This window comes from Dendrobium catenatum, unplaced genomic scaffold, assembly GCF_001605985.2.
Source record: "Dendrobium catenatum unplaced genomic scaffold, ASM160598v2 fragScaff_scaffold_466, whole genome shotgun sequence".
NCBI lineage: Eukaryota > Viridiplantae > Streptophyta > Magnoliopsida > Asparagales > Orchidaceae > Dendrobium > Dendrobium catenatum.
In genome coordinates this window covers 206132-225379 of record NW_021318928.1, presented here as the reverse complement: position 1 = coordinate 225379, position 19248 = coordinate 206132, and the positions used below count along the sequence as shown (strand labels likewise).

The following is a 19248-nucleotide window of genomic DNA, read 5'->3' as shown; positions in this document are numbered from 1 at the left end:
TGCTCAGTCGGCCACCACTTGAGGCCCTCACCTCTTGTGGACGACCCCTTGAGGCCCGGACTTCTACCATACCACCACATAAGGCTCGGACTTTCGTCGGACCACCGTCTGACGTCGTTGCTCCGTCGGATCACCACTTGAGACCCTGTGTTTCACCAGGCCACCACGTGATACCCGGACTTTTGCCGGACCACCATCTGAGGCTCGGACTTCCACTGGACCACCACCTGAGGCTCGAACTTCTGCCAGACCACTACCTAAGGCCCGAACTTCTATTAGGCCACCACCCTTGAACTTCTGTCAGGCCACCACCTGATGCCTAGAGTTCTACCAGAGTATTGCCCTACTTTAATGGTCTTTTGGACCCCTATCTACTGCCGACTATGATTCTTCCGACTCTATCATATCAACTATGGTCCTGCCAACCAATCAAGCATGCTTATGCTGATTATTGTAACTCTCACCATGTAATGCGCTCCATATGATGTACATTTGTGACATCAAGCCAAGACCTTCTCCCTAGGAAGGGCCTCATTTGTAATCAACTATAGAATGAAATAATGTAATAAAATATTATTTATATCACTGCCCATTATGTATTCATAAGTTTCTTAATATGCTTAGGTGTGAAATGTGTGTATATAATATTTTTCTTTGATCTCTATATTTAAAAAGTTTTCTATATGATAATAATGCTGAAGTATAAAATTTTCATATCTCTACAATATGCTTAAAGCTTTATTTGATGGTGCAAAAACTCCTCAGTGCAATTAGCATAATTTTATCAATAAGAAATTGACAACCAAGACTTTTCAACTCCATATAGTTTTGCAATCATTAATATTTAGACACGTAGAAATATTGGATGCCTAGTTTATAGGCATCTTTTATTTTTTAAAACTTCACATACAATCATATATATTATCTCTCTTTGACATAGGCAAACAAGTTGATGGCAAAACAATAAGTTATATTCTGATCTAGTAAAATTTTTAATAAAATTATGATAAATTATTATTCTTTTTTATATGCATGATATACTAACTATCAAACAATAAGTTATATTCGTAATAAATAGGTAAAATGGTTTTTCATTAATCTCATAGAATCACTATATTATATCCTCTTTTTTGGATTTTAATCTATCTTTACTAACTTTGTCAAGAATAAATTATAAAATTTTTCCTATGATAAAATTTAGGGTCTGCTATGTTTTAAAAAACGGATCAAATCGGCCAATTCAATCGTAGAGTAAATTGTTTGATCCAGTCCAATTTAAAAAATTGGATTTGCATAGAACCAGCCTGAATCGGGTGAATCAGTCCAAGTTTGAAAGAACCAACTAGTTCTACAATTATTTTATTTTAACTAAAGTATAAACACTATATTTTACTTTACTAATTTTTTATTTAATAATAATATTAATTACACTATAATATATGCATGTCACCTCACAAAATATATTTTGTTAAAAAAATGTGAATTTTATACTATATAAAGAGTTAAAAGGCAACTATTTCAAACTCCCCTATAATATGAGACTTAAAATGTTACATGAATACAATATACTCTTGAATGTGAGTTTGAGCTTTATTAGCAATGTCGGATCCCGGGGGGGCAGCGGGTAAAATCATTGATTAATTAATAAGAAAATTAATAATCTAATTAATAATTAAAATTAAATAATTTTTAAAAACTAATTAAATTATTAATATGAGTATTAGTTAAATAATTTTTTATTTAAAAAAATTAACAAATCAATTACATAATTACCAATATAATTAAAAATCAAAAACTTGTTTGGAACATTTAGGCCAATTAACACAAACTCACATACACATTACATATACAAGACTCTACCCAAGACCTCTTGGTTGCCAACAAACCAAGATGAGTTACAAAACATATCAAATACTTAAATAAATTAACTTATAAATAAGTAATATTAATAAATAATACTAACTAATTATTGAATTAAATTATTTAATCAATAATGTTAATTTTAATTAAATCATTGTCAGTTATAATTTATACCTGTAATTAAAATTATATTAATAACTAATTTATACTTATCATATAATTAAATTCTTCACATATTAATTTTAATTTTTAAATGGAAGACCATCTAAATTTCTAATTATGTTGCCAAATAATTCATAGAATTAACAATTATTTTGCCAAATATCTTAAAATAATTTTAAGATTTAAGATACTCAATATTAATTAAGGGAAATTTTTTAAATAAGTACATAAAATATCTTAATTAGTGATAAGGCATTGTAAAAAAAAATTAAGCAAGGCAAAGTCGTTTATTAAACCGGCGACTTACCTGCTAACTCAGCACATCAGATGCCAGCTCAATCAATTGATATCGTAGCAAGTCGTCCCATTTAACTGGTGACTTGCTACAGTAACAGAACAGTAAAATATTATTTTTTATTTTTTAATTAAATTAGAGACAGAGATGAAAGTAGTAAACAAACCATTTGAAAATAAAAGGAATGTTGAAATCAATCTGTACAAACGTGGCAGATTGATATGATTGATAAGATGCTTAAGTTTGAGATGAATTTTGATAAAATGTAAATGATATGTTTTCTGAACATGAAAAATATTTCTAAAATAATTTAATTAAAAAATTAAAAAAATATATATTTTATTATTCTGCTACGGTAGCAAGTTGCACGTTACAACAATATCAATTGATGAGCTATCAGTTGAGCCAGCAGTAAGTCGCCCGTTAAACAGACAATTTTGCCTAGTTTTAAATTCTATTTTATGATGCTTGATCACATATTTAAATTTTTAATCATACTTATTTTAAAATTTTATTAAAATTTCCCACATAAAATCTGATTTGAATTATAACTAGTAAAATTTAACCCTACTTTTTAAAAATTCTAAGAACAAATAAAAGATTTTCTCTTATTATTTATTCTCATATTTTTTTTAGGCAAGTTTCCTTCACATTTATTATGCGTCCACCTGAGTAGATACGTCCTCCCCTCTTAACTCTTTGCTCGTTCTACCATAGTATTAAGAAGGATATCATCATGTGAAGCCAATACCGAGTTATACCGAGCTATACCGAGCAATACAGAGCTATACCGAGCAATACGATCCTATTTTTCCTTTAAAAAACTTGTATTGGTATACCTATTTCTAATTAGTTTCACATGAGATATTTTCTTAATACTATTCAAAAACGAATTTTTTAGTTCATTACTTAGCTAATGCTATCCTTCCAAAGAGGAGAACAAGAAGAGCTCCGGAGAAACACTGAAGGAAGCATTTGCATGGCGAACTGGGCTGTGGTCATCACGCTGCTACTGGCGGCAGTTGCCGTCGCTGAAGGATGCGGCGCGCGGCCGCATGTCCGCTGTCCCGTCGACGCTTACGGGCCCTTCGCGCCAGTGACTGTGAAGCTTGACGGCGAGGCTTTTCGAGGTGAAGCCGTTGATTTACCGGAAACCGATCCGCGGGTGGTGAGGCGGGTGACGGGTTTCGAGCCGGAGCAGATATCTGTGTCCCTTCCGCTACCCGCGGATTCCGTATGGATATCTTGGGTCACAGGTATGAGATTTCTCTGTTTGATCTCGGTGACTTTTTTTTTTAAAAAAAATTATAAACTCTATTGCGGAAATGTAATTTTGAAAAGTTGTAGAAGCGGTTGTGTTTCATATTTTTATATATTTATAATTAAAGATATTTTTATTGGTATTTATGGTATGATTGTGCGGTTATGATTGTGGTTAAAAAGATGATATACCATATAAAATTTATCTTGATCAAGCACGAATTTCGAGGAAAAATCAAGTGGAACTTCCAAAATAAAATTGTGGACCAATCTGAACTCCATTTCAACAACTTATAGTTAACTGAACATTTCGGAAATACGAACCCAACGACATAAATTCGACTTACTCTGAGCCCAAATGAGCCAAAATCAAAGACCCAAAGACATTTGGAAGGTTCACCATAATTTGAATTATCAAACGAGTTTCCAAACATAAATGCTTATATTCGAATTGTGCGGCTCAACGAGACGAATCAACGAGCCTAAGCATCTATAAATTTTGATATCAATAAACATTCAAATGTTCAATAAACGATCCACGATCAAAGAAATCAATATCGACCTTCTATTTAAACCACTCCCAATTTATCCTTGATCTTCCTCGTATTTACTGGACATACCACTCTCAAAAGTCTATAAATAGACCCCTCACTTCTCATGGAGAGGAGGACCCCAAGCAAGAAGGAATATAATGAAGAGAAGAAATATGAGATTCTTTCTTGCCACCCTCTCTTGCCACCAAGCTCCTCCTCAACCACCTCTCGAACTTCCGTCGGACCACCGACCGACGTCAGAATTCTACCGAACCACTTACTCACGCCCAGAATTCCGCCAGACCACCGACTAACCCGGAATTCTGCCAGACCACAACCTAATGCTGGGGCTTTCGCTGGACTACCATCTAACCCCCCACTACAGGAAAATCGTCTATTACCGACGGATTTTCGTTGGACAATTTTCCGACAGTTTTTTCGACGGTTTTCAATGGATAAAGATAAAATATTTTCGCCAGATTTTAGAAAGATTTTCCTGCATATTTCTGGCGGCTTTCCTGTGGATTTGTTTCTGACGAATTTTCCACGAATTTTCCGACGGATTTAATAATTTTTTAAAATTTCATATATTTGTAAATTCATTTATTAATTAATTATAGTCAATTTTAATTCATTATTAATTTAATAACTTTAATATAACTTAAAAAAATTAAAATTTAATTGTTAAAGTAATAATTAATTTAATTCTTTATTAATAAATTTTACTTATTATTTTATTAATTACTTTAATATTAATATAACTTTAAATAGTATATATTAATAATTTTAATATTAATAACCTTAGCTTCTTTATTTATAATTGTAACTTATTATTTTATTAACAAATTTAATAATAATATTAACAAATTATTTGAATTATTTTAATTTTGTTAAAATTTTTCTTGATTAATTTATTTAAATATAAAATAATTAGTATTTTACGTATTTTATAATCACAGCAGAGAGTTGGCACTCTTAAATGAAGAGATCCTGGTTCGAATCCCGCGCGAACAGCGGGAAATCTAGTACGCGGGCGGGCTGGGCACAGACGCACTACGGGCAGGCTGGGTGCGGACTCGTGGTCTGGGCACGGGTGGAGGTAGCTAGCGCAGCCAGGCCGAGTGCAGTGGGCTAGGCGCGGATGCACCGCGGGCCGGGGGGCTGGGCTCGGACGCACCGAGGGTGGACGTAGCTCACGCAAGCGGGCTCGGGCGCAATTGCGAAAAGTTTTCCGGTGAAATAATTCAGCTGGAAAAAATTTTCGGTGGTTTTTTTTTTCGACGAAAAAGCTTTTTGATGCTCGATTTACTGTAATGCCTGTATGTCGCTAGATTTCAACCAGACGTTGATTATTATAATATGATCGTCCTCAAGGACGATTCAATCAATTATAATGTACCCAAACACTAGTGGAATTGTTTCAACTGGATGTGGCTCCATTGTTTTTCCCTTTGTAAGGATTTTCCACATAAAAGATCTTATTTTATCTATTTGTGTACTAGATATTCATACAACGCTTAGACATAAAATTTTGACCCTACTACCGTGTATATTCTAGCCTGCAACAATGATGCTTCTATTTTTTCCCAGTATGTTGATTTTACACAGCTTTAAGATCTTTCACGCTTGCTTACTTATGTTTTCTTAGCTGAATGGAGTAGTTACAAGATTCTGGTGTGTTGTGATTTTCTAATTTTGCTATATTTGAAAAGACTCTTGTGAAATTTATAGATGTGGCCTCATATATTTAAACATATAAATAAAATATTATATATTAGAAGCAATTTAAAATTGAGCCAATTAAATTAGTGTTCTATTTAAGAATTAAATTATTATTTGGCTTTTGCGATATCTCAATTAAAGTTGATGCTTATGTGACATCTCAATAAAATTTGTATGAAAATTTGATGCTTATGTGGCATCTCAATTAAATTTGTATAGAATTAATTATTGTGTAGCGACTGAATATTTTATTTTATTTTAATGATATACTGAAATAAAATAAATACACTTAAAGTATAAAAGAATAGCAGTCCTCAGTTTAAGCGGTTAAGTTCTCATTTCCTATCTTGAGTGAAAAGATGTGGTCTATTGCTCTCTTGGAAAATGCCACTTCAAACATGAAAAACCAAAAATCTCGATTTTGCATTTCAATGGATTCAAGTACTCTTCTGATATCTTTTCTCAATGATTTGACATTATATTCGAAGTCGATGATATTATTTTTTCGCCTCTATTAAATCCTACAAGTGTTATCAGAGACTAATTATCATGTTGAATCAATGAAAAATGATTTTCTCTAATCATAATGTTTATTTGAGTTTTTCGTTTAAAATAAAATTTTCTTTTAAAAAATAAAAGAGGAGCATGAAAATAACATTTTCTTCACTATGAAATTATAACTAACTATTAATGATTAAAGTTTTCATTTGTTCATCATTTGAAGATCTAAGACTTTCTTTAACTGTACATTTTTTCCTTCACTGTTTTCGTCTTCTTCCATGAAAAAATTTTCTATTCAAATGAAGTTGCTGCAATGGCTTTTGCTTTCAAACAATGCATTGTTGGATAATTTATGATTATTTTATTTTTAGTTTTTAATACGTTGAGTACTACAGATAAGTATATTAAAAACTTTCTTCTTTTACTATGCATGCGTAATTAAATCCATCGAACTTAATTTTCAACTGACATAATCATAATCTCCCATGGCTGTAATTATAACCATTCTCGATTTAAAACTTTTAATTTTTTGGATTTAGTTTTCCCACCATGCGATAATTCATTCATATACTAAAATTAATTATCTTAATGAAGCCTTACATCTGTATTAAGTTTAGCAAATACGAGATGATTTTTTCCTCTTTATGGAGAAAATTGATTAATTGCTTCATATATTTATCAATTAAATATTTCTCATTTGAATGAATTATTCATTAATTTAAAATTAAATTAAATTGAAATAATATGTCATCAAAATCTCTATTAGATTAATTTCTTTAATTTTTATATTAATTGAATAATACTACATATTTAATTAAGTCTATACGGAAAATAATCGGCCTAAAAAAGATTATTTTTTAGCTATAATATAGATATATAGTAATAAATATGTGATAATTTTGGAATTATTCTTGCATATAATAAGATAATCGAAAGAAATATTTATTATTAGCAGAATTTTTTTATCAATATTTATTAACTATAATTTTAAGAGTGCCATTTATAAATTATAATTTATATCCAAAGACTAAATTATGATATTGTGTTAGATATCTTATAAAGGGCAAATTATTGGCTCAGGTGACCGAACGCAGAGATAGGTCCGGATATTAATAAAATATTATTTTAAAATTAGCGTAAGTAAAGCGCAGGTAAAGCGCAACTAAAGCACAGGTAAAGAGCAACTAAAGCGCAACTAAAGCGCAAGTTAAAAAGCGCAACTAAAGCGCAGGTAAAGCGCAAGTCAAAAAGCGCAAGGTGACGCGGCAAATTTTTATTGGATGTCCGAACTTATTTTTCGCCTTCGGTCACCTAACCCAATAATTTGCCCTTATAAAGAGCCCACCTTACATTGTTTCTAATTGTGAGCTAGGCGCGGAACCATGTAGTCCAAGGGGGGGCAATTGCCCCCCCTAAAAAAAATAAAATTCTTCTTATGCTACATGACATGCTTGTGATATTTTAGTGGATGGAAGTCTGGAGGTCTTGATATTATTAACCTCTCCTTCAAAACTTTCTTTATCTCTACTATTTTAAAACTAAAAGCTTCTAAAAAGGATTATTTTAATTGCTTTTTTATGTTTAATATGAATCCGATTAAAATAAATTATCTGGAATGAAATTATTACTGTTAGATCTAAATGGTATTCTAACTAGATCATTAAAAGAGATTTTAAGGACACTATTTCTACTAATGATAAGTTTTTCAATGGAGCCTAAACTCTGTCCGATGCACCTAGAAAATTACAAGCTTTGCAAAATAGAAAGCAAATCTTGTAATTTTTTTATTTAACAATTATAATGTAATATAAGAATTTATGTTTTATTTTATTTTTTATATGTAGATTAGTTATATATATATATGTATAATTATATGTACGAAAATTCTATATATGAGCTCGTTTATTTATACATATAATTAAATAAAGTACTATACATTAGAAGCTATCTAAAATTGAGCCAATTAAATTTGTTATCTATTTAAGAATTAAATTATTATTAGGCTTATGTAGCATCTTAATTAAATTTGTATGGAATTAATTATTATAAAGAAGCCTAATATTTATTTTATTTTAAAGATGGGCTAAAATAAAATAAATACACTTAAAGTATAAAAGAGTCGTGATCCCTAGTTTAAGCGGTTAAGTTCTCATTTCCCTCATTTCTTATCTTGAGTGAAAAAAAGGGGTCTCTCACTCTCTTGGAGAATGCCGCTTCAAATATGGAAGACTGAAAACCTCGATTCTGCATTGCAATGGATTCAAATACACTTTTGATATCTTTTCTCGATGAATTGGCATGATTTTCGGAGTTGATAAAATTATTTTTTTGGTCTCTATTAAATTCTATGGAGACAACTTTGGTTATGCTTATTGAACTGATGGAAATTGTTTGGGGATAGTTTTTTGGTTTGATATTCTGATAAGGAATGAGCTTTTAATTTAATTGGAACTGAATGTTAAACTTCAGTGTGGCTGGTAGGGATGGTATTGTGCTGTCTTTTTCAGAGTGATATGGTTTTTAATTAACTGTAAAATTTTCTCAGTTATGAATATTAAAGGATTGTGTGTTTATCCGATCCTTTGAAGTTAAAGGTTTTTGGTTTGCTGCTTTGAATTTACTACTGATTTCCCAGAAATCAACTCAGAAAATTTTGATGATAATGTGATTTTGACAGTTTTTTTTTTTTGCTGGCCTGCAGGTGATTTCCAAATGGGTAATGACATTCAACCTTTGCATCCTGCAAAGGTTGCAAGTATCGTTCGTTATGGAAGATTGCGACATCACTTAGCTTTGAAAGCTACTGGCCATTCACTTGTTTATAGTCAGATTTATCCATTCGAAGGCATGCAGAATTAGACATCCGGAATAATCCACCATGTTCGCCTTACAGGTAGATAGACATTGCATATTTTTCTTGTTAGGCTTTCAAATGTTATTGGATAGATATTTCTATGCAGACTAGTTTCACTGTTTTGTTGATCTATTGTTTAGATTTCTTTGTTATTCTATTTATTCTGTGTTAATGTTGCTCATGTCGGAAGGCAAGTGAGCAACAATTTCTTCTGATATTCTATTTATTATGTGTTAATGTTGCTTATGCAGGAAGGCAACAATTTCGTTAGACCATTAGGTTATATAATGTTCCATACACTAGCGTCTGACTTAGGCTTCATTTGGGACGGCTTTTTTATTGCTTTCTAAAACGAAGTTTTAATAAAAAATAAAAAATTTTGTACTAAAACTCCGTTTTAGAAAGCAGTAAAAAAACCGTTCCAAACGAATCCTTAACTGACTAACTGCTCCTTTTCACCAAGGCTTGCATGTTTCTCTGATTAACTAAATTTTAAAGTAGCTTTTGGAGTTTTATACTTGCACACATTATCATATTATTTGTCTTTGCCTTTGAAGATAAATTGCTTTGCATATCGAAGACCATCTAGGATTCTTGAGAGAGTATTGAGGTTAATCCCACATTGGATAGTTAAAAAATATATTGGTGTAAAAATATCAAATATTTGGCACTCATAATTTTAAATCTTATGGGTTAAAATAAAAATTGACTACTAGTGTATTAAGCTCAAATTTAGTTCACTTTGGTCCACACTCTTTAGCAAATGTATCAGAGTCTATGAATCAACTAAAATTGAGTGGTTCAAGCAATTTGTGGCTCATGTCGGTATTTTTTGCATTCTACCATAGTTAGGCAAAGTGCAAAAGTGGCTGACTTCCATGATAGCTCCACGTGGTCGGGTTAACCCTTGTTGAATGATATATGATATTGAAATAAAAATACTTACATTTGACTGTATGTGATGCCTGACTTGGAGAGCTCTCTTGCAAGAGGGAGATTGTTAAGGCATAGAGAATATTGATTTACATTCACATAGTTAATATCTTGATGTAGAAATACCAAATGATTAGCACTTAGGTATAAACTTAAGCTTTTGGGTAGAAAATGGATTTGACCACTACTATATTACGTACAACTTTGACCTCCTTTGATTTACATTTCCTAACATAAAGCCACCAATTATGTGGCATCTAAAGGTTTAAGGATTTCACAATGGTTGGGAAATGCAAATTGTCTTTAGAGTTTCTCAATTAGAAATATCCAAATCAAATATGATGGAAATATTAGGATATTAGGTATTGTTAGTCACTTAGTCGACTGATTTTTTCATGAGATTCAAGAAAGAAAAGAAGTGGTATGCCTGGAAAATTTTGAGCTTTTCTTGAGATACGTATTGCTTTCTTGCTATTGGTTTCTAGTTTCTACACTTGAAAAATCTTTTGACCCCATGGGTCGCTCTCTTGCAATTGTAAGCTCAATTCTTTAATGAGCTTGTGTTGTCCTCCTTTTTTTTTTAAAGCTAATTTCTTTGATGAGTAGCATATGCTTTCCCATGTTACTCATATTTTATTAAAATAACATTTGAACTTTACATACTCTATGAAGTATCCAAAGAATCTTTTTGGATGCTACTCATACATTATTAAAAGATAACATGACAAAAATTGTTCCTTGACTCTTTATGAATGACATAAATGATCTCCAATTATATTAAATGGTTATTTTGATCCTTAAAGTCTTTAAAATGGAATCAAAATAATTCCATGGTGGGACTATTTTGGTTCCTATTTAAGGAGCTTAGTGCGGAAATGACCCTTTAATATAATTGTGGAGTATTTAATATAGTTGTGGACTATTTTGATCTTTCATAAAGAGTCAATGAATCATTTTAGTTATTTTCTCATTATAAAAATTACATTCAAAGCTTGCGGTACTTTATGAAGTACCCAAAGAACCTTTTTAGGTGCTTCTTACATAATATTTGTCCACAGTCTAACTAGATGGACATTACATCGTCAAATCTATTTTTTCTTTACACATTTGAAATGCAACTTTGAAATGCACATTTTCAAATGATCATACCTTTTCATCCTTGGATTAGATTTTTTGCTGGTTTTTGCAATAATAATCAAATTTATCTTGTATGGGTTGCAGGACTTGAACCAAGTACCCGCTATTTCTATCGGTGTGGAGACCCTTCAATATCAGCATTGAGTACCACACATGAGTTTAGAACAATGCTCATTTCAGGTCCTAAGAGCTACCCAAAAAGAATTACAATTGTCGGGGATCTTGGCCTTACTTATAATACAACTTCAACTGTGGATCATATGAAAAGTAACAAACCAGATCTGATCTTATTGTTGGGGGATGCTACTTATGCGGACTTGTATTTAACTAATGGAACTGGGTCAGCGTGCTACTATTGCTCATTTCCAAATACCCCAATACACGAGTCCTACCAACCTAGGTGGGACTACTGGGCAAGGTCAAGATTATTGAAACACTATATTATTGATCTCCCTTTCTCATATAGTAATATGTAAAAATTAAAGACCTTTATGGCTTCCTTTCAATTTACCCATTTGTATGTTAGATAGATTTGTTTGACTTCATAATGATGATGTCAATCTAGATATCATTAAATTGGTGTTAACCATAATTAATCTTCTTAAGGGTGTACCCAGTGATTCATACTACTAGCATTACGGGTATAGATGGGGTAGATATATGCAAAGTTACCTTTGCATTGCAGAGAAGAAATGCTCTTGGGTATTTCTAGGTGTTCACATGGAGGCAACCTAATCATTCCAAGCTCCCTCAAATAAGAAACTTGTGGCTTCTGTGATGTTTTCAGACTTTTAATATGTTTAATTCTGCTTTTAACCCTCAACAAAATTTGTTTATTAATTAAATGTATCATTGAAATTTTTTTCAGGTTTATGGAACCTACAGTGTCAGAAATTCCAATAATGGTGATAGAAGGAAACCACGATGAAGAAGAACAGGTGAGTGGTAAGACTTTTGAAGCTTATAGTTCAAGATTTGCATTCCCAACTAAAGAAAGTGGATCAAACTCCACATTTTACTACTCCTTCAAGGCTGGGGGAATACATTTTGTCATGCTTGGTGCATACATTTCTTACAATAAGTCAGGTAAGGTTAAGTTGCTAGTCCTTTTACTTTCCTGCTGAATATATTCAACGATATTCATATTATAGACCACTTTTTCTAACTTGGGGGTATATGGATGTCGACACACATATGAAATACATTTCATTGGCATGTACATCCTTTGCGTTCTTGTTTTAGATACCATTAGGTGTGATGGTACTTTGAGGTCCACACTTGATTGTCTCATTTTAGATCCAAAAAGGGCAAGCAGTCATGTTTACAATCATCGTAACTTCCTCGATCCCATATGCATCTTGTAAAGCTCGCTGTTTAAGTTTTCTACATTTTGAGACATGATAGCTATCCCAGAAGAAGCAAGCTAATGGGCTACCAACTGAATTCATTACAGAACATACAGAAGATATAATATAGACGTCCAATCCTAATCTTGATTATTTTGATCTTTTATATGTAATTTTCATATTCAAAACTTGTTGAAGCTTCATCTTCCTGCTGTGTAATGTGTTATGATGGAAATTTGGCATTTATCAATAATTTTTTTATTCATCCAACATCCATATGCAATATGTCATAATCTTCTTACCTTGCATCTAAATTCAAAACCTCAATCTCTCTTGGAGTTTGGACCATAAGGTTGATAGTTAAATTAAGTTGCATTTGAAGTCATAACACATTTTTTTATTCAATGAAACTCTTTTACATTCATTTTCTTTCCCTCATTACCCTTTTTTTAAACTTTCCTTTTTCAGACTCTCCCTGCATCCATGCACACTTTCATTTTATCCAATAATGTTTATCGGCAACACCTTATTTTGTTCATGACAGGAGAGCAGTATAAGTGGCTGCTAAGGGATCCATGATAGCTCCACGTGGTCGGGTTAACCATTGTTGATGATATATGATATTGAAATAAAAAAGACTTATATTTGACTGTATGTGATGCCTGACTTGGAGAGCTCTCTTGCAAGAAGGAGATTGTTAAGGCATAGAGAATATTGATTTACATTCACATAGTTAATATCTTGATGTAGAAATACCAAATGATTTGCACTTAGGTATAAACTTAAGCTTTTGGGTAGAAAATGGATTTGATGACCACTACTATATCACGTACAACTTTGACCTCCTTTGATTTACATTTCCTAACATAAAGCCACCAATTATGTGGCATCTAAAGGTTTAAGGATTTCGCAATGGTTGGGAAATGCAATTTGTCTTTAGAGTTTCTCAATTAGAAATATCCAAATCAAATATGATGGAAATATTAGGATATTAGGTATTGTTAGTCACTTAGTCGACTGATTTTTTCATGAGATTCAAGAAAGAAAAGATGTGGTATGCTTGGAAAATTTTGAGCTTTTCTTGAGATATGTAATGCTTTCTTGCTATTGGTTTCTAGTTTCTACACTTGAAACTTCTTTTGACCTAATGGGTTGATCTCTTGCAATTGTAAAATCGATTCTCTAATGAGCTTGTATTGTCCTCTTAAAGCTAATTTCTTTGATGAGTAGCATATGCTTTCCCATGCTACTCATATTTTATTAAAATAATATTTGAACTTTACGTACATACTATATGAAGTATCCAAATAATCTTTTTGGATGCTACTCAAACATTATTAAAAGAGAACATGACCAACATTGTTCCTTGAGTCTTTATGAAGGACATAAATGATCTCCAATTATATTAAATGGCTATTTTGATCCTTAAAGTCTTTAAAATGAAATCAAAATAATTCTATGGTGGGACTATTTTGGTTCCTCTTTACGGAGTTGAGTGCCTTTAATATAGTTGTGGAGTATTTAATATAGTTGTGGACTATTTTGATCTTTCATAAAGAGTCAATGAATCATTTTAGTTATTTTCTCATTATAAAAATAACATTCAAAGCTTTCGGTACTTTATGAAATACCCAAAGAACCTTTTTAGGTGCTTCTAACATATATTTGTCCACAGTCTAGCTAGATGTACATTACATTGTCAAATCTATTTTTTCTTTACACATTTGAAATGCAACTTTGAAATGCACATTTTCAAACGATCATAACCTTTTCATCCTTGGGTTAGATTTTTTGCTGGTTTTTGCAATAATAATCAAATTTATCTTGTATGGGTTGCAGGACTTGAACCAAGTACCCGCTATTTCTATCGGTGTGGAGACCCTTCAATACCAGCATTGAGTACCACACATGAGTTCAGAACAATGCCCATTTCAGGTCCTAAGAACTACCCAAAAAGAATTGCAATTGTCGGGGATCTTGGCCTTACTTATAATACAACTTCAACTGTAGATCATATGAAAAGTAACAAACCCGATCTGATCTTATTGTTGGGGGATGCTACTTACGCGAACTTGTATTTAACTAATGGAACTGGGTCAGAGTGCTATTATTGCTCATTTCCAAATACCCCAATACAAGAGTCCTACCAACCTAGGTGGGACTACTGGGCAAGGTAAAGATTATTGAAACACTATATTATTGATCTACCTTTCTCATATAGTAATATGTAAAAATTAAAGACCTTTATGGCTTCCTTTTAATTTACCCATTTGTATATTAGACAGATTTTTTTTACTTCATAATAATGATGTCAATCTAGATATCATTATATTGGTGTTAACCATAATTAGTCTTCTTAAGGGTGTACCCAGTTATTCATACTACTACCATTAGGGGTATAGATGGGGTAGATATATGCAAAGTTACCTTTGCATTGCAGAGGAGAAATGCTCTTGGGTATTTCTAGGTGTTCACATGGAGGCAACCTAATCCTTCCAAGCTCTCCCTCAAACAAGAAACTTGTGGCTTTTATGATGTTTTCAGACTTTTAATATGTTTAATTCTGCTTTTGACCTTCAACAAAAATTGTTTCTTAATTAAATGTATCATTGAAATTTTTTTCAGGTTTATGGAACCTACAGTGTCAGAAATTCCAATAATGGTGATAGAAGGAAACCATGATGAAGAAGAACAGGTGGGCGGCAAGACTTTTGAAGCTTATAGTTCAAGATTTGCATTCCCAACTAAAGAAAGTGGATCAGACTCCACATTTTACTACTCCTTCAAGGCTGGAGGAATACATTTTGTCATGCTTGGTGCATACATTTCCTATAATAAGTCAGGTAAGCTTAAGTTGCTAGTTCTTTTACTTTCCTGTTGAATATATTCAACGATATTCATATTATAGACCACTTTCTCTATCTTTGGGGTATATAGATGTCGACACACATATGAAATGCATTTCATTGGCATGTACATCCTTTGCGTTCTTGTTTTAGATACCATTAGGTGTGATGGTACTCTAAGGTCCACACTTGATTGTCTCATTTCAAATCCAAAAAATGCAAGCATACGTGTTTACAATCATCGTAACTTCCTCGGTCCCTTATGCATCTTGTAAAGCTCACTGTTTAAGTTTTCTACATTTTGAGACATGATAGCTATCCCAGAAAAGAGCAAGCTAATGGGCTACCAACTGAGTTCATTACACAAGATACTGAAGATATAATATAGAAGTCAAATTCTGATCATGATTATCTTGATCTTTTATGTGTCCTTTTTATATTCAAAACTTGTTGAAGTTTCATCTTCCTGCTATATAATGTGTTATGATAGAAAATTGGCATTTATCAAAAATGTTTTTGATTCATCCAACGTCCAAATGCAATATGTCATAATCTTCTTACCTTGGCATCTAAATTCAAAACCTCAATCTCTTTTGGAGTTTGGACCATAAGGTTGATAGTTAAATTAAGTTGCATTTGAAGTCATTTTTTTATTCAATGAAACCCTTTTTCATTCATTTTATTTTCCTCATTACCTTTTTTTTTACACTTTCCTTTTCCAGACTCTCCCAACATACATGCACACTTTCATTTTTGCCAATGATGTTTCTCGGCAACACCTTTTTTTGTTCATGACAGGAGAGCAGTACAAGTGGCTGCTAAGGGATTTGGCATCTGTAGATAGAAGAGTTACCCCTTGGTTGATTGCAACTTGGCATTCACCTTGGTATAGTACATATAAAGCCCATTATAGGGAGGTGGAGTGCATGAGGGTGGAAATGGAAGAACTACTATACTCATATGGTGTTGACATTGTCTTCAATGGCCATGTAAGTTTCTTGTCATACTCTTATTGTGATGCGCTTGTCTCAAACCCGTCGTTTTATGTTGCTATTAACTTCTTACGGAACTAGCTTTACAAGTTTTAGAAGTTAGGGATTGATCTTAATCCACTAATTATTTATATGAAGTTGGGTATAATTAATGAGAGCAATCAACTTGCTCCCAAGTTTTTGGTTTGTCCTTAAGGTTTAAGTTTATTCCCTAGTGAAGTAAAAGTTTATCCTTTACGACCATGGGCTTAAAATTTGGAGATTTCATTCTAAATTGTGGCCACTAGGGTCATCTTTTTGCATAACACATGAACTTGAAGATTACTCCACAATTTGCAGAAATTTTAAACTTAGCTATTGAACTTGAAGATCTTCTTTTTGCAGTGTAACTATTAGGGAGAATTCAACCCCCGTTGTGGGTCCCAAGAAAACTATAATGCATTATGTCAGAAGGAGAAATCTTGGGAGAGATAATTAGGAAGATTTTTATGATAATTGGGAGGGAATTATCTAGGGAAGGAGTTCAAAATTGAGGAGAAATCTATGGAGAGATAGTTAGGAAGGTTTTAATGACAATTGGAGGGAAATTATTTAGGGAATGAGTTCAAAATTGAGAGGGAATTAAATATTTAATTGAGGAAAGAAAACTGATTTTGGAGGAAAGTAGGGGAGCCTATTTAAGGCTAGCTATGTATTATTTTCAGTTCATGCAAATTGTTTCATGCTATAGTTTCTTTCTTATGAGTTTCCTAGCGACGTCTAAGATTTTTGGGAGAGCAATCTACTTCTCGAATTGTAGATCACTTGTATCTTTCTTTCTTGTTAAAGAAATAAGCAAAAATCAGTCTCTATCATCAAGTTCCTGTAGTTTTCTACTTGTTCTATTGTTGTTTTTACTTCAAAGACACATTAGTTACATGTTTGATATCATTGGTCGAAATGCACTCTTTCTATACAAAGAAGAAAGAATATATTGTTAATAACTAACATGTAGATGATTTCTAATTCTAACTGTTAATTCGCTCTTTAATGCCAGGTGCATGCGTACGAGAGATCAAATCGGGTTTATAACTACACATTGGATCCTTGTGCTCCCATTCACATTGTGGTTGGAGATGGAGGAAACCGAGAGAAGATGGAAGTAAATCATGCAGATGACCCTGGCCACTGTCCTGATCCAGCAACAACCCCAGATGATATAGGGGGCTTCTGCGCCTTCAACTTCACAGGTGGACCAGCTGAGGGCAAGTTCTGCTGGGACCATCAACCTGATTACAGTGCATACAAAGAAAGTAGCTTCGGACATGGAATTTTAGAGGTATAATCAGCATACTCACTATGTCATCTTAATATTTGATACCTTTACATTTAGTGGTATATTTTCCTTTAGAGGTCATAGGAACTTTGGTTCGATAGATAAACAAGTACTGCTACTATTTAAAGCTTGTTAAACTGAAGAATGAGGATTGCTTATTGCTCTATTTTAATGGAGAATTATTTGAAACGGACCTTAGTTTGGAGATAAACAATGATAGAATGTAGAAAGAACGTTGATGAAAGATGAGAAAGAGAGACTCCACGAGCTAAAAAAGGAAGATGGCACTTAAATTCTAACTCCCTTGACCTGGCTGAAATCTCTAGAGAACTAAATTCTAAGCATTAATGGAGAATTGTGTCTTTTGGACGATTGTTTATTTCAACCCTGCCTAAGGGTATCTCCAACGGAATATCCCATTTTTCACTTCAAAATGCACTGAAATTTAAAAATGTCGTGATTCATCTTCAATCGAACTCCATTTTGCGGGCTTTTGCAAGGTAATCTTCTTTCTCCTCTTTGGCGCATTTCTATGGCAAATCCGGTTGAGATAGAAAAATCGTTTAGGTGAACAGTGCAACGCCAATATTGAGGTCGCACTATTCACCCGCAACCAAACAGTGGAAGATTTGGCGTTCGGCTGGAGCGATCGAACGACGTCATATGCATGTTTGGCGTTCGGTTGGAGATGGCCTAATGACTGATAATGCTAAACAAATTTCTAAATTATAAATGCATTCAAAATTTCAAATTAGCATAATAGTACTAAGTAAATGAATAAATATATTGTTGAAATCCTACAGAAATTTTTAAATTTTGATACTGGAAATTTCATGTTCTCACTTTTATGTCATAACGTGCAGGTGAAAAATGAGACTCATGCATTGTGGACATGGCAACGAAATCAGGATTCATATAAAAGCACAGGTGATCAGCTCTATATAGTCAGGCAGCCGCACAAGTGCCCCATCCTGCCCAAATGAGCTTTGAAAATGAGCTTAATTTGATCAAACTTTTTTGAAGATTTCTTCCATTTTCAGTCTAGTTACTGATTGAAGCTTAGAACGATTTCACTGACATCAGTTCCAATTTCAATTCAGGCATTTTGTAATGCATTAAATAAGTCTTTGTTTGGGACAACTTTCTTATTTTTTATAAAGCAAGTTTTTAGTATAAAAATTTATACTAGAATGTGAGAATGATCCTTTAAAAACAGTAAAAAAAGCTATTTCAACTGAAGCTATGTCAATATTTTATAATTTTTCATTATTTTTTTTTTTAATTTTAAGCAAGAAAATTGGGCCTCACTATTTTAATTAAAACCGATATTTGTCCTTCATAATATTATCATGACAATTTTCTTTTAAAGAAGGTCAAATTTCACACACAAATAACTTTTAAGCATTCACATTATCCCAACTTAATTTTTTTTTTTTTTAATTTTCTTTACAATCAGAGACAATGAAAGTTCATCATATCTAGTAAATATTGA

The 19248-nt window shown here is 32.5% G+C and overlaps 1 protein-coding gene across 1 annotated transcript; it reads left to right on the top strand.

The window, feature by feature from the left end:
* Positions 1–435: 435 nt before the first annotated feature.
* Positions 436–18739, top strand: LOC110103429 (purple acid phosphatase 15-like). The gene is given in 8 exon segments (XM_028694386.1): positions 436–468; positions 3318–3573; positions 9035–9226; positions 14443–14776; positions 15229–15446; positions 16248–16438; positions 17478–17759; positions 18620–18739. Coding segments are annotated over 8 exon segments (1626 nt in total).
* Positions 18740–19248: the final 509 nt, after the last annotated feature.